Consider the following 18,065-nt stretch of genomic DNA (forward strand, 5'->3'; position numbering starts at 1 on the left):
AGAAAGATCTTCTCCATCTAGGGATCTCTACTGTGTGGGGGTGGGATTTAGCTGCCTGTCGGGTTTGTCAAGGGTGACTGCGTCGTGGGGGGCACAAGTGTCTGCAGTTCGTCAGAGCATTCACCATTAAAATACTTGTAGAACAAGCAGAGGGACGCAACGTTTCGTCGATGTGACAGAGGCTGAAGCTTAGATACCAGTTCAGGGCCTATCAGATTGGCGACTTTTTTTTTTAACCTTGTCTAGGAGCGAGAGACTAGTAGTAGACGCACCAGCCCAGATGTGACAACAATACTCCATACATGGGCGAATGGTGGCCTTATAGAGATACAGGATACTTTCAGGTGTCAGTAGTTTTCTAGCACGGTAGAGAGAGCCTACCTTTTTTGCAGCGGCCCTGGCAATGTTTTCAATATAATTGTTCCAGCTCATGTTTCCTGTGAACGTTAGGCCAAGCAGTTTGAAAGATGTACTCTCAGACAGGGAGTCACTGGCCATTGCTATTGGTGGCAGAGAAGGTTGTTTGTAGTTTGTAATTTGAACGAAGTATTTGCTTTGAAATGTTTCTGAAAGGACTTGTGGCGTAAAAGATAAAGTACTAAATATAATTCAGTTTAAGTGATATACTCCTGGAGTTTGAAGGTTCAATCCTCAGCCTGGAAAAAAACTAAGAATGCAATTGCAAATTACTTCACCCAGTCATGGTTGATGGAGGACAGAACAAGAGCATGCTACCTCTATGAATTAAATAACGGGTTCCGTTTGAAATTTCATACAGATTCTCCAAGTCCAATAGAAAGATTTCCAGGTTTTACACGTACACCTGAAGAAGATTGATGGTTACATCGGCCAAAACATTGTAATAATAATCAAACTGAGAACTAGTCCAAACAATCCAAATCTGTTTTATATATTGTCAAAGTGCTTTAATAAAAAAAAAAATAAAAAAATGAATCAATGTAAAATTTAAACATATCTTTTTTTTTTTCTTTTCACTGAGCTCTTCAGAGAAAATGCAATATGGTTATTTAAAAAAAAATAAATTTTAAAACTTTTTGGGTTTGCCCATTTTTAATCGTCGTAAGCAAATAAGATGAAGAGGAGATAAAAAATGTCATCTCCAAAGAAATAGACGCACACGCATGGCAGATTTTAAATGTTTGAAAATTTTCCAATTTATTTATTTATTTTTAAAAATTTTAATTCACACAATCAGAAATATCTGTTTCTGATTTTTTAAGATTGGTAGATAATAGCCAGGTAGAAGCAGTTAATTATCTGTTTATCTATCTGTCTATCTAATTATCTATCTATCTAGTGTAGTAAACAACAGAGAATTTGAAGCGTGACATGTTTTGACAAGTATCAAACTTTGTGACTGGTCAGTTTGCACCAGAAGTATGCAAACGAGGACCAGATGTGATGTGTCAGGTATTCTAATTTGAGTAAGTTGAGTTAAGCTTAGTTGAGTTGGATTTGAGACATTGAACAAGCAAGATAGGTTAAGAGGGTCTCCCCATGAGGGAGGTGACGGTCTCAAATAGAGAACCTACAAGCCAAAGATCGTTTGTCACTCCATTTCTGCCAATAGGAAGTCTGGAAGTGAATAAACCATATATATATATATATATATATATATATATATATATATATATATATATATAGAAACACACCATCTTAGGTCTCTGTCTTGCAGCATCTTTGCTACAGTAGGTTCCGGCTCCCCCAAGGATGGTTGGCAAATCCCCCAGAAGCAGCCAGCAGCAAACAGGTATGTCGTCAAGAGTATATATATTATATGTTGACGGAGGCACCTACAACACTAGTTGAGTCACGGGCCGTTAAGATAGATATTTGGAACAAGAAGACAACAGTCTGTTATATATTGAACAACGTACATAAATATATATAAATGGTCCGTTAGTTAGAATATATAAAAGCAATTTAATTAGATGAAAACAATAAGATGAGGATTAATCATTCCAATTATTTAGATTTTTCAGACTATTGTTCTCATCTTGAGTGTCCACAAGGATCCATGGTATAGTGGATAAGTACTTGGTAAAATTCAGTTGTAAGTTACATGCCTGGATGTTAATGGTTCAATCCTCAGTGCGGGTAACACTTGCGAATTATTGTCATGACTGAAGTAAGAAAAGCATGCTACACTCGTGGATTAAATAAATGGTTCTGTTACAAATTCCAGTTTAGAAAGATTCACCTGACGAAGATTACATTGGCCGAAACGTTGTAAGAATAGCACTCAAGATGAGGACAGTAGTTGGAAGAATCCAAATCTGCTTTAAATATTTTCAGAGTTTTAATTGAAAAAAATACTTGAATTAATTTAAAATTTAAGCATACAATCATTTTTTTTCTCTTTCCACTGAACACTCCACAGGAAATGCAATATGGTCGTTTAAAAAAAAATTAATTTTTTTAAACCTTCTGGGCTGCGTCATTTTTAATCATAAGTAAATGAGATGAGGACACGATTGAGAGAAGATTTAAAATGGCAGCCTCCACAGAACAAGACATACATACATGGCCGATTATAAATATATATGTTCGAAAATCCAGTTCTCATCCAAAATTCAACCTAATTAAAATAGACAAAAATACAGAAAAATCTTTGATATCTACATACAAGTCACAAAATAAAAATGTCATATTCCAAAAACCATGTAAATTGATCTAGCTTTTCATATAGAAAATAATTATTTTGCAATTTTAATAGTAAATTGTAGCCATTACAAGGCTGATTTCAATCTCAACCGTTCAAATTGAGTTGTCTTGCCCTTATTTATTAAACATTGCAAATCACACGTCTTGGCTTCATTATAAAATTTGAGTTTTTTGTTAAAAAATTTTTTTTTCAATTTAAACGATTTTTGGAATAAGACATTTTCGTTCCGTGATGGATACATACAATGATTTTTCTGTATTTTTTTCTTTTTAATTAGGTTGTACTTTGGACTTGGACCAAAAATCCTTTGATTAAAATCTTTTTTTTTTTAATCTAGACAATTAATCAATGACCTGAGATTCCAGAACTCTTGTCAGTGCTCTCAACATGTAAAAAAGGAAGAAGTAAGCAACTTACCTGCAGAAAAAGGTTTTAGGTACACAGCTAACTGTTCGATACATCGATTAGCAGATTCATAGGATCTGCAATGCTCTGATAAATTGCTGATAGAGACGCTCTCTTTCTCAGGAATGGCCGCCCCAACCAACTGGAGGAGGGCATAGTTCACTGGTAGTTCTTCAATAGTGCGAGATATAACGCTCTGGTCAAAAGGGCATTTCTTAGAATGAAGATTCGAGAGGCACGTCTTGCACACTGTATGTCCACAGCCCAAACTAATAGGGCGGTGGCATTGCTCATTGAATAAATTGTAACAAACTGGGCAGGAGAGGAAATCTGTCCACTGAGGTGCTTGGAACGGCATATTTGGTCGTCTCAACAGAGGTCAGCTCAAATTAAAAAATTTCAAAATGAAACATAACCTAAAAAGAAAAAGAAAAAAGGAAAATAAGAAATTATATAAAAAACATTTCTTTTTTTTTTTTTTTTTTTTTTTAAATATGAGGTGCTTTCAATAAGTTTTTTTTTTTTTTTTTTTTTTAAATATGAGGTGCTTTCAATAAGTTTTTTTTTTTTTTCGTATGCACACTTTTATTGATAGTACACAAATGAAACTCTAGATCATTCAAAGTAATCTCCTCCGGCTGCAATGCACTTGTTGTACCTTTCCAACAACTTTGGGAATGGCCAATCGAAGTCCTCTTGTGTGAGCACATCAATGATTCTCGTCACATTCTCTTTCATCTCAATTATCCCATAGCAAATGCCTTTAATATTTTCCTTGAGCTTAGGGAATAAGCAAAGGTCACAGGTAACAAGGTCTGGACTATAGGGAAGGTGAGGAACTGTCTTGGTGCCCATCTTAATCAAATAATTTGTGACAAGGATGGAGTTGTGGACAGTCACGCAAATCTTCCACATCTTGTGAATAATTGTGTGTACAGTTCGCACCCAGATATCAAACTGAGCACTTATTATCTCTATAAATACACGATGGTCCTTATCCATGAAATTCTTTATTTGGCCAATCAACTATGGTGGTTTTATTTATTTATTATTTTTTTTTTTTTTTACATAGGCAACACCACTTATCAATGCCCAGAGATCACTCGAGGATAAGTGTTAAGAGTATACAGTAGTCAATTGGACAGTATAGTAATCGTTAGTAATGGAAATTCGGTAAATTTGTTAACTTAAGTGGAACAGCTCATCAAGAACTTGTTTACGTTGGACTTGAAGACAATCAGATTGTAGTCAGCTGGAAAGCATGAAAACGGAAGACAGTTCCACAGGCATGCAATTCTAAGAAAGAAGCTTTGTTCATAGAATCTACGTTTAGGTTTAGGCACAGATAAAGAGTGGAGGCTGACTTTCTTACTCGTCCCACACCTCTCATCATCCCTTACAGACTCCCTTCCTTCCTTCCTTGAATCTCTTATGTCACTCAAAAAAACTGATACTCGATTCATGTAAGATGGTTAAAAAGCAGTCTGAAGCATTCCATACGCTTCTGTGGCATTTTTTTTGACATTTAAAACAGAATTTCATTACATAATGTTTCTAAAGTGTCCTCACATCCAGATTGCATTTTTGAAATTTATCAGATGTGACAATCAAGCTTTAGTAGGGTGTATTCCAATTCCTGCTGTAGCTGTTTATTTGAACTGAAATCATAAAACTTGGTCAGTCCTTTCATAAGATGTATAGCAATAGCATACTGAATTTTCAAGAGTCTACAACACTTTTAGATGCCTGTACAAAATAAGTCTGGAAGCTTATTTAAGACAGCTCGTATTTACATATATAAAAAAAAATATTTATAAACATCATCATTATATTCAGTTAATGTCTCTTTTACATGTTGGCATACATTAAGTGGTTTTCAGAAATTGGCCAGGTGTTTTTTTTTTTTTTTAAGCCTCTACAGAAATCCATTCTTCTCACTTTCTCCTGTGTTTTGCTTCGTCTCCCCTATAAACGGAACCTGCCATCTCAACACCCATGCGTTCTTTTCAACATCTCCTGTTTTACAAAACATCGCCACTACACTGTCTAGATTTAATTTTCCACAGAGGTCATCAGATCTAAGTCTCTCCTTAACACTCACATTACATATCGATTGTTTATTTTTATGCAACGCATGTCCATCATCACTGTCGTACATCACATTGCATGCACATCCCTGACAAACTCTTTCGTTGATCAACAATGGTAACATGGGTTATAGTCGACTAAGTTCTGCAAAAGTGCTGCACTTCATCACTAGACCACACCACACCACAAAATCATGTTCTATATAATATGCTGAGACTTTGAGTTTGACATGTCTGCTATACGCAACTTTTACGTTCACTACTTAACAATAACTAATTTACAAGACACAAATAAGAATTAGCATGGAAATAACGCCCATAAATTATATTTTTGGTTGTTTACATATTAACACAAATTAATTTTAAGCATATATTTATAAAAGTGAAATTGTCCATTTTCAGTCTACAGACTCAAGATTTCACATAAAAGGTATTGAGATTTGAGAAAATCTTTTTAATCGTTTTTGGCCACAAATTTGGCTGTCAAGGGGTCAAAGTTCAATGATTTGACCTTTGAAAACTCTACCAAACTCCGATAATTTTAGGTCTAAATACTTGAAATTTCAGATGATGGTTACTTGGAAATGGCTCAAACTTAACTTGATTTGAGACTCAAACAATAAATGTTAAGGAGTCAAAATTGGGGTCAAAGCTAAAAAAATTTGATCTCTCAGCCAATTTTTGGTCTAAACATTTGAAATTTTACATAAAGTGTATTCAGACATAGGGCAAGTTTCTAATCGGTTATTGGCCGAAAATTTGGCTGCCAAGGCGTCAAAGTTGAAAGAGTTGACCATTGCAGACTCTAACAAACTCCTCTGCCAATTTTGGGTCTAAACACTTGAAATTTTAGATGTGGTTACTTGGACATGAGTCAAACTTTTTAATATATATATTTATATATATGCAAATAAAATTATGAACAGTACATAGGGCTCAAGCAAAGCTGGGCTGAACTGCTAGTATATTAATAAAATAAAGAATACTTCATATTTTTTAATTAGAATTTTTTTTTTTTTTTTTTTTTTAAATTCTGCTGGGAAATGGAGCCTGCTAATTATTTATAAACTTACTTTTTCTTTCAAAACATCACTGTATCCATAGCTTTGTTTTTTTGTTGTTGTTTGTTTTTTTTACTTTCCTTTCAAGGCAAAACTATTTTTTCCTAAGAAACCTTCTGACCAGCAATATATCTCCACATGGGTATCGTCATATTCGGTTTACCAGGCTGGCATGTGTTAGACCGCTTTTAGAAATTGATTTCAAAACTAACCTATCTCTGCCTAGGTCTTTATCCCTCTTCATCTCAAGTCCATCCTTATCACTTCCTTCCAGGTTTTCCTTAGCCTTTGAACTAAACCTGCTAGCTGTTCTACGTCTACAAAAAACAGAACTCTTATCCATTCTTTTAATGTGGCTATACTATCAAAGTCTCCTTCTGTGCACACATTTCCCTATACTGTCCAAATTTAATCCTCATCTAATCTGTCTTTAACACTCAAATTACAAACCATCGTATCATTCATGTATTATTTCTTTCCATGCAACACATGTCCTCAACCCTCACTGGTCAGGTTTCACTTCCCTACATCACATTGCATATATCAGACTGACAGACTCTTCCTTTTGTCAACAGTGACATTTCCGCTGGTTAGTAATGGCAGAAGTTCCTTGAACTTACTCCAGACACTTTTGCAATCATACTAGCTCTTGCTCCATCCTGTGCTCCAATGATGGTATCACCAAAATAACAAAACTTCTCGATAGCTTCAGCATCAAGATATATTTTCTCCACATCTGAATTCTCATCCATCTCTACTGTCTCACACTTCTTGTGCACAAACTCTACTACACCTTTTGTGTACACAATGCTTACAAACACAAAATATGAAGTTGCACCTAACTCCTTTACTACAAACTGAGCAGGGGGACTTTTTGGGGGTTAACCAATTCAACAACCCCCGATTATCACTTTGGTCTTGATAACATTCACTCTCAGACCTTTACATTCGATAGAATTCCCCCTCCCCCATAACTTAAACTGACCTTCGATTGTTTCACAGGCAATTATTAAATTATCATCTTTTCCAAATAATCTGTACAAGATTCTGACTTTTAAGAGGCAAATGAAAATCAACAAATTCAGTACAGAACCTTGATCGTACAGGGTGGAATGATAAAATTGTTGTCCTAGAAAAGGCAACAGGATTCCATTTCCGTTTGATGAAAACCGGTTTTCTTTGTGTTGCAGACCATCATTTGTTGGCCAGTTGTGGACAAATCCCAAGAGCGATAGGAGCCTTCTATCATGTCTGAAAGTGACACAGTGTTCAACGAGCGAGATCAGAGATGTGCCGCTGTACAACTCATGCTCTCCAGCGATCCAAGTTATGACAACAGAACCATTGCCAGCACCCTCAAAATGCATCACTGGATTGCCACGAATCACAGGAATGTGTCCAGGGTAATGAAAACAAAGTTTTTGGCCATGGCTATGGTTTTTGGTGTGGTTTCAAGTGAAGGCCACATCATGCCACCTCACATCTTCGAAGTCAGTTTGAAAGTCCACACCAAAGTGTACCTGGATGTGCTGATTCCCTTGTGCAACCAGGTGGCTGTTGGCAGACCCTGGATGTGGCAGCAGGACTCGGTGCCGGCCCACAAGTCCAAAGAGACCCAGGACTGACTTTAACTTACTGGATGACTTCATTTGGTCATATGTCGAGAACATCACCAACATGATCTCTCACAACACCAAAGCCAGCCTGATTGCGGAGTTCCAGCCAGCACTTGTGGAAAAGGCATGCTCCCAGTTCCAGACTCGTATCAAGGCGGTGATTGAGGCTAAAGGCCTCATTGAATAGATGTCAGCTCTATTACACAATCAAATTATCTGAATGGAGTTTTAAAATAAAGCTGTAGTGTTATTTTCTTTAGGGTGACAACTTAATTGTTCCACCCTGTATTCTTACTCCAACATTAAAGTTGTTAATTCTAACATGACTAAGCATTTCTATATGTTGTTTCAAAAATCTTTACCAACCACTTATTTTCCCCTAGTTTGCAGAAGACAACTTATCTTGGTACTCTGTCAAAAGCTTTCTCCAGATTCTCAAAAAAATAAAATAAATAAATATGGGTTCTTTTTCTTACTAAAGTACTTTTTTTTAGATTCATGTTAGGATAAATATAGCACAAGTGGTGCTTTGTCCCGACATAAAATCAAACTGCATTTCATCTACTGCTTATCTCCCTTTTTTTAGTTCCACAAAACTCAGCATTCAACAAGTTCTTATAATGCCATTTTCAAGTCTCCCACATATCATATTCGTTTGTTATTTCGATTGTAATTCTTTCCAATAATATCCATATTGTCTTTTTCATCTGTTTAGCTACTCTGATTACTAAATTTGTAGCAAATCTGGAAATCTAAATTGCTCAGCCTCTTTCTTGGATTTCTATATTGTTCTTGTTGCTTCTCTTTGCTAATAGGCACATATTCTTATTCACCGATTCCTTTGTTTCTGTTTTTCTTCGATACACACAGTGGGCCCAGATGGCCAACGTTTGGAAAGAGAGGTGAAGCATCATCACAAATGACTTTTATTAGACTTTTTCAAAACTATTGAGGTATATAATCAATTTGTGTACAGTTTAATTAGATTTTAACTGATATTTGTCTCTGAAAACAGTTTTGGGACAAAATTGACTTATTTTGGTTGTGTCGCAAAATGTTGTGAATCTACCGAAATTTACTAAATTCAGAGAAATATTAAAATAACCATTATTTCAGTTTGGATTGACATAGGAAAGCGGTTGTGAGCTTGTTAGAAACGTATGGCTAAGGAGAACGTAATGAAAACATGAAAATTCATGTTGGGTCAATGTATCAGTTTATATGTTGGCTTTTGTAAAGCAATGAATTGGTCTAAAGTTTTTGTCCTGAAATAAGATTAAAACCGCTACTAGTCACACAGTGAACTTGACATATTTGAAATGGGTTTAATCTAAATTTTTCAAAACATATATGGTTTAGTATGTGACTATTAGGGGTTTTCAAGATAATTGAGGGTTAAGACCAAAAAAACCTGTCCGATTTTTTTGGAAAAAATGCTAAAATTTGATCAAAATTCTTTACTTTTTTGATTACTGAAGGTCAAATTTCACAACTTTTACTATAAATAAATGTTTTTTGTGACTAAAAATTCATTTCATTAACAAACATGTCAAAACTAATGTTAAATTGACATTGTTCTGTCATTTTCGTCACCATTGTTGGCCCATCAAGAAACAAGGGTATTTTTCAGATGCCAGGATAATAGCACCACTTGCTTTGCAACAAACTATGTTTTCCAATATTCAAATTATCATAAAAAAAAATTATAGACAAGCTAAAGACTTAATTTTTTTTGTTTGTTTGTTCATAAATTTAATGTAGTTTTAGAATTTTCTAAGTTTTAAGTAAATTGAGGAGGCAACTTTTTGGCCTATTTCCACTTCTGAGCCCACTGTGATACGCTTTTCAACTTCCTCATTCCACCACCATGTCACCATATGTCTTGGTGATCCTTTCGTCTAATCACAAGTTTGGTCTATTAACTCAAACAGTATATCCTTCACTTTCTTCCAAACTTCCTGTAAAATTTCTGGTAGCCAAACACTCCATCACTTGGTCTCAAAACTTGCATTTAACATTCTTCACTTAAGCACCACATCTTTTTTCTTGAGAATTAACTTTCTCTTAACCCCATGACCTTTCTTCAGCATGAAATTGCAAATAACCAATTTATGCAGAATCACAATTGTTAGACAATTATTCAAGAGCTTCCTGCCTCTTTTCCTAAACTACCTGAATCTTTGCCGTGTTAGATTTATACATAACAAGATGGCTTTCTACAACCAACATGTCTAAATGCTAAGATTATTTTTTCTTCAGTGTTCCTATGACGACATCCATTTCCTCCATGATAACCCTCACCATCTTCAGATGGCTTTTCCAACATCACCATTCAAATCTCTTGCCACAGAAAGAACTTCCTTATCAATCTAAATACTTATTGTAAAATAAACCTACCATGAAACTCATCGTTTGCATCTTCAATCAAGCCTCATTCAAAGTCTGCAGTTTTAGTTATAGTCTGCGAAATTGGGCTTCTGGACCAATAGCATGCAAGATGGTAAACGTGCTAATTTCAAACAATTTTTGAATAGTTCTAATTTGGTGGCTAATTGCGTTATCAAAAAAAGTTGGTATCATTTTTTATGTTTAATGTTCACTTTAAGTTTTTTTTTATGTATAATCATTATTATATTATTATTTTTTACGTATAATCATTATTATATTATTATTTTTTTACGTATAATCATTATTATATTATTATTTTTTACGTATAATCATTATTATATTATTATTTTTTATGTATAATTATTATTATATTATTATTTTTTACGTATAATCATTATTATATTATTATTTTTTACGTATAATCATTATTATATTATTATTTTTTACGTATAATCATTATTATATTATTATTTTTTTATGTATAATCATTATTATATTATTATTTTTTACGTATAATCATTATTATATTATTATTTTTATGTATAATCATTATATTATTTTTTATGTATAATCATTATTATATTATTATTTTTTTACGTATAATCATTATTATATTATAATTTTTACGTATAATCATTATTATATTATTATTTTTTACGTATAATCATTATTATATTATTATATTTTACGTATAATCATTATTATATTATTATTTTTTTATGTATAATCATTATTATATTATTATTTTTTACGTATAATCATTATTATATTATTATTTTACGTATAATCATTATTATTATTTTTTTACGTATAATCATTATTATATTATTATTTTTTTACGTATAATCATTATTATATTATTATTTTTTTACGTATAATCATTATTATATTATTTTTTTACGTATCATTATTATATTATTATTTTTTTATGTATAATCATTATTATTATTTTTTACGTATCATTATTATATTATTATTTTTTTATGTATAATCATTATTATTTTTTACGTATAATCATTATTATTATTTTTTTACGTATAATCATTATTATTATTTTTTTACGTATAATCATTATTATTATTTTTTTACGTATAATCATTATTATTATTTTTTTACGTATAATCATTATTATTATTTTTTTACGTATAATCATTATTATTATTTTTTTACGTATAATCATTATTATTATTTTTTTACGTATAATCATTATTATTATTTTTTTACGTATAATCATTATTATATTATTATTTTTTTACGTATAATCATTATTATATTATTTTTTACGGATAATCATTATTATATTATTATTTTTTATGTATAATTATTATTATATTATTATTTTTTATGTATAATCATTATTATATTATTATTTTTTTACGTATAATCATTATTATATTATTATTTTTTACGTATAATCATTATTATATTATTATTTTTTACGTATAATCATTATATTATTATTTTTTACGTATAATCATTATTATATTATTATTTTTTTACGTATAATCATTATTATATTATTATTTTTTTATGTATAATCATTATTATATTATTATTTTTTACGTATAATCATTATTATTATTTTTTTACGTATAATCATTATTATTATTTTTTTACGTATAATCATTATTATTATTTTTTTACGTATAATCATTATTATATTATTATTTTTTTACGTATAATCATTATTATATTATTATTTTTTTACGTATAATCATTATTATATTATTATTTTTTTACGTATAATCATTATTATATTATTTTTTACGTATAATCATTATTATATTATTATTTTTTACGTATAATCATTATTATATTATTATTTTTTATGTATAATTATTATTATATTATTATTTTTTACGTATAATCATTATTATATTATTATTTTTTACGTATAATCATTATTATATTATTATTTTTTACGTATAATCATTATTATATTATTATTTTTTACGTATAATCATTATTATATTATTATTTTTTACGTATAATCATTATTATATTATTATTTTTTTATGTATAATCATTATTATATTATTATTTTTTACGTATAATCATTATTATATTATTATTTTTTTATGTATAATCATTATTATATTATTATTTTTTTATGTATAATCATTATTATATTATTATTTTTTACGTATAATCATTATTATTTTTTATGTATAATCATTATTATATTATTATTTTTTATGTATAATCATTATTATTTTTTACTTTTAATCATTATTATTTTTTATGTATAATCATTATTATATTATTATTTTTTATGTATAATCATTATTATTTTTTACGTATAATCATTATTATTATTATTTTTTATGTATAATCATTATTATATTATTTTTTACGTATAATCATTATTATTATTATTTTTTATGTATAATCATTATTATATTATTTTTTACGTATAATCATTATTATTATTTTTTATGTATAATCATTATTATTATTATTTTTTATGTATAATCATTATTATTATTTTTTATGTATAATCATTATTATATTATTATTTTTTTATGTATAATCATTATTATATTATTATTTTTTACGTATAATCATTATTATATTATTATTTTTTACGTATAATCATTATTATATTATTATTTTTTATGTATAATCATTATTATTTTATTTTTTATGTATAATCATTATTTTATTTTTTATGTATAATCATTATTATATTATTATTTTTTTTACGTATAATCATTATTATATTATTATTTTTTTCTTCTTGTCTCATACTGAACAAAGTTAGAAATATTGTTAACTAGCCTGGGTGCCCGTGGTAGTAGGCAGGCAGGCAGGCTCGAACCCGTACCATGAAGGAGGAAAAGAACATGAAGAAAAAAAAAAAGAAAAAAAGTGACGTCTTTGCTGTTGCGTGCATCGCCAAACTGGAAGTGATGATTGTTTAAATTAAGGAGAGTCAATAAGAAAGAGGAGATGACTTTCGAAAATATCAGCGAAAAAAGCAAGCCCTCCCTTTAGAAAAGTGCCAAGTTGAGGGTGAAGCAAACAATGCTTTTAGCCAATTTTTGGATATTTGTCGTCTGAATGCTTGAGCTTCAAACCCTATGTTAAACTTCTTTTTAAAAAAATAAGTAAAAAAATTTAAAAAAAAATAAATAAAAACAGCAAACATTATGTAAAAAGAAGAAAAAGTAAAATAAAAAAAAGTTTTGTAGGTAGGTAGGATTGAACCCGAAACGTTGAGGCAAAAAACTTGATAAGTTACCGCTCGCCCACGAAAGGAAAATAACTGAAACGAATTTCAATTTGACGTTTTATTATCGATTATTTATTTGTAAATATTATTTATTATCGATTATTTATTTGTAAATATTATTTATTATTATCATCGATTATTTATTTGTAAGTTTTCTACACTGACGTTATCACTTAAAAAATTTTCATTTTAAATGCCTCAATATAAATTAATATTCTTGTTTTAAAGGTATAAAAGGAGCAGTCAAAAAATATTTTTCTTTGGATTATGGACAATAATTCTTGATTTTGATTTTTAAGTTAAAATTTTATCACTTACTGGAGGTTAAGTGGATCTCGAGATAGTTGGATAGTGAAGTTATTGAGGTTGTTCAAAAGTTTAATTTGGTGATATTAGTTTTGGAGAGCACAGGGTGGAGTTTGTGCTAAGAATTCGAAGTGGATGTGGTAATTTCAGGAACTTCTGCCATTGTTGTGTTACTAATGTTGATCAAGGAAAGAGTCTCTTAGGCATGTGTATGAAGTGTGATGGTGTATGGAAGTGAAATCTGGTCAGTGAGGGTTGAGGACATGCGTTGCATGGAGAAAAATGATACAAGAATAATATGATGAATGTGAGTTTTAAAGACAGGCTTAGATCTGATGACCTCAGAGGAAGATTAAATCTGGATAGTATATAGGGATGAGTGCAGAACAGGAGACTGATGGTATAACCACATTAAAATGAATGGGAGTTCTTGGGTTAGATGTAGAACAGTTGAGGTAGCAGGTTCAGTTCACAAGAGAAGGCTAACTATAATAGGGAAGAAGTGATGAGAATGAACTGGAGAGAAAAGAATAAAGACCTGACTAGAGATCGGTTAATTTGAAAATAAATTTCTTAAAAGCTGCATGTCACATGCCACCATCTAAATTACATGTTAAAATATTTTCATTATCATTAGTTTTCATTTTGCATACATTTTTAAGCATGTGATACTTGTTTAAAGTATTTTTTGCTTGTCACCGAACTTTGGCCCGTGACAGCAATTTTTTTTAATTTCCAACGAAGTTTACATGGTCATAATTCAAAGCCTAATTGTGTTACCAAAATAAATTCAGTATTATAGTCTGTGTTTCACAAAGATCTATGTGCCCACATTAACAGTTTTAATGTAAAGAAAATGTCTTGGCTTACCTACTTATGTTAAAAAAAATCTTCTCAAATCAAAGACGTTAAAATATTTACTCATTAAACAAAAATGTAAAAACTTTAAAGGACATATTTTCCAAATTTGCAGATAATTTGGGCTAAGAGCCAGGTGTAGTATCCGATTTGATGCTACACTTAATTTGGGTTTAGACAATATAGAGGAAACCCTTCTATACTAAGGCAATTTTTATTTTTGCCTACTGCCAGAATGCTCCTTTTTTGGGGAGCTGGTTTCTCCCCACTTTAAAAACAATCTTGTGTCACATATTGCTCGGGACTGTATAAACAATGAGAAAATTGAAGTTGACTTTGAATTTAATTGCTATTTTTTGGAGAAAGGAATTTTTAACGTCTATGAATCATTTTCTATTTCGAGCAAAGTAATATTTTACCTACCCTAGGACGGCTATTACACGTATGACATAACTGTACCTTCCCTAGGACAGGTAATTTACAGAATGTATATATAATATTTTTACCTTTTTGGGACGGGTAATTTACAACACATATTTAAAATATGTTTACCTACCTTCGGACGGGTAATTTATATACATCTATGAAACAATTTAACGTACTCTCGACAGGTATTGTACAACATATATGAACTAATTTCTCTTCCCGTCAACCTGCTGAGTTATGGTGAACAAATGATATCGTTTCACTTAAAATGATGGTGTCAGTAATAGGGAGGAAAAGAACACAATGTGGAATTTGTAGTGAAGCAAGGGTTGCCTAATCACAAAGCTTCTCAACATATTTGTTTATTTGTTTGTAAAGCCTGCTGAGTAATCTTCCGAAAATGATGTCTTATTATTTTGTTGTCGGTAGTGGGGAAAAAATGAAACACTGTAATATGGAATTTGATAATGAAGCAACAGTTGCCTTATCACTAAACTATGTCAATGTATTTATGCATTATTTGAAAATCCTGCTGAGACATCTTCCAAAAATGACATAATTTTTCTTACCGATAGTGAGGAAGGAAAGAAACGAAGTAATGTTGAAATTTCTGGTGAAGCAAGGGTTGTCAACTCATTAACCAACACAATGTATTTAAGTATTAACTTAGAAATCCTAATGGTCTATCTTCTAAAAATGATTTCAATTTTCTTAAAATTATAGTAGCAATACACTGTTATGAATGCAAAATATTTCCATGTACTAATTTCCGATTTCTGTTCCAGTTTTTAAGTCAATACTTAAATATTTGTAGGGGGTGCTCAGTTTCTAATGCAACGTTCTAGTAAATCGATCACCCAGTTTAGAACCACTTGACGTTTTTAAACTAAATTTCACGTATTTAGACTTTTTTTTTTTAAATTTCGATTTTTAAAATAATCTCCGGAAAAAAAAAAAAAATTCAAATTTGGCCTAAAATCACTTAGCGGTTCTAAACTGGGTGATCGATTTACTAGAACGTTGGATTAGAAACTGAGCACCTATACTAATATTTAAATATTGACTTAAAAAAAAAAATTTTTTATATAAGTCAATCTGGTAAACTAGTGTCCATTCGATAATCCGCTGAAAAAAAAAAAAAAAAAAAAAACGGAAATTAAAAAAAAAAAAAAACGCAAAGGGGGTAGTGGCACTACCCGGTAGTGCTAGTGCTAGTGCTCCCATGCAGTATGCACCTAAAAACAAAAAACCTCGTTTTGTTTTGATTTGTTAAAATTGGCTTCATTCCTATAAAGTTAGAGTAATAAAAACCTACCCACTCTCCAGGTGGAAAGATATATATTTACATCGCAATACATAAAACTCGTACAAAAAAAAAAAAAAAAAAAAAAAAAAAAAAAAAAAAGGATGTTTTATTTGTTTTGGTATTAATGTTCTCGTGTTATTCTCCCAACGATAAAACTCCCGACTTTCTTCAAGCGAACCTCGTCGAACTCCGAAATCCGTACGGAATTTCGAAGAGGGCCACTTATAAAGATTCCAGAGAGTTCGACAAGACGAACTCGAAGAGGAAGCTTAAAGGTTTTACGACAGAAAAATTGTGTAAATAAAATCCGAAATGAGAACAGTAGTCCAAATAATACAACTTATCAATCCTCATCTAAAAAAGATTCCGGAAACAGAAACGATTATTATCAAAAACAAGGAAAGTATTAGTCAATTAAAATATAAACCTGAAATTTATTTAACAAAGTGAAACAATTTATGAAGGAGGAGAGGGGGGGGGGGCGTTTGTTTTATTTGTTTGTTTTTTGATAAAAATGAAACTGAACAAGGAAGTTGATTTAAATGTTCTACGCTTACACACGTTTATATTACGTCATGGATAAATTTAACTTTTCAATAAGATTTATAAATAGATTTTTAATTAAAAAAAAATTTTTTTTTTTTTTTAAGTATAACGCAATAGTAATTTACTATGAATAGACATTTCTTCTAGAACGATCCCTTATTTCGTAGTTGTTATTTTTGTTTTGATAAAAACTATGACTCATTCGAAAAATATGCCCCCCCCCCTCTCCTCAGCTTTTTTTTTTTTTCAGCCGAGACAAAACATTCATATTAGAGTACATTTTCGGAATCCCAAATTCTCTCTTCAAAAGACGATATTCTTCTAAAAGACTAAAAGTATTATCCGGTGTTGCCCCGGGTAGACGGAACAACAAAATAGAAGCATTTAAAAAAAAAAAAAAAAAAAAAAATCTTTCTCTCACTACCTTTCCCTTTGACTGTCCTCTCTCTATATCTATACACCTATCAAGTTTTTTTTTTTGGAGGGGAGGGGGTCTCGTTCTGACATTGATATTAAAAGCCTACTTTTTCTATTCGTAGGTACGTGCAAAATGAATGGCCGATCCCGAAAATGCATAAACATTTTGACCCCTCCTTTCAGTTAAAAATTCACTCAAATTCAGAAAATCAACCAATTTCAATGAAATTTTCAGTATTTATTAATTAACAATCACAGAATATAATGAACCTATTATTTTATTTTACATTTTAGTGAAAATGTATTATTTTTTGTAAACAAAAACACCTTAAAGTTAAAGTTTTAAGTACTAAACAAAAAAGACGCATGCATTTCTGTTTGCTTTTTTATAAAAAAAAAAAAATAATAAAATAAAGCAATGTAGATGTTAATAATAAAAAAAAGTTTTTAATATTTTAGGAACACTACGAAAAAAGCCCCTAACGTCCGTATTAGAATTCGATATAACTTGAAGAAAAATTAATTTCTTGAACTATCATCAATATTTTCACCAGAAAATAATATAATTGAAAAAAGTATTTAATGCGATTTTAATTCTCACAAAAATGTAAAATGTAATATATTTTTCTTGTACGCATGATAGTTTTTTCTTGTTTTTATAATCCTGTAAAAAAAAAAAAAAAAAAAAAAAAAAAAAAAAAAAAAAAAACTGAGATCTAGCATCACTAAGA

The 18,065-nt window shown here is 30.3% G+C and overlaps 1 protein-coding gene across 2 annotated transcripts in view; it reads right to left on the bottom strand.

The window, feature by feature from the left end:
- LOC145247960 (uncharacterized) overlaps positions 1–18,065 on the bottom strand; it is a 106,804-nt gene that overhangs the window by 77,003 nt on the left and 11,736 nt on the right. For both annotated transcript variants that reach the window (XM_080109607.1, XM_080109608.1), the window contains exon 2: positions 3,104–3,507. In XM_080109607.1, coding sequence (XP_079965733.1) covers positions 3,104–3,449 — 346 coding nt within the window. In that variant the 5' untranslated portion in view covers positions 3,450–3,507. The remainder of the gene's footprint in view (positions 1–3,103; positions 3,508–18,065) is intronic.

The sequence above is a fragment of the Euprymna scolopes genome, chromosome 26 (genome assembly GCF_053919585.1).
Source record: "Euprymna scolopes isolate OS-2025 chromosome 26, ASM5391958v1, whole genome shotgun sequence".
NCBI classification, from domain to species: Eukaryota; Metazoa; Mollusca; class Cephalopoda; order Sepiida; family Sepiolidae; genus Euprymna; species Euprymna scolopes.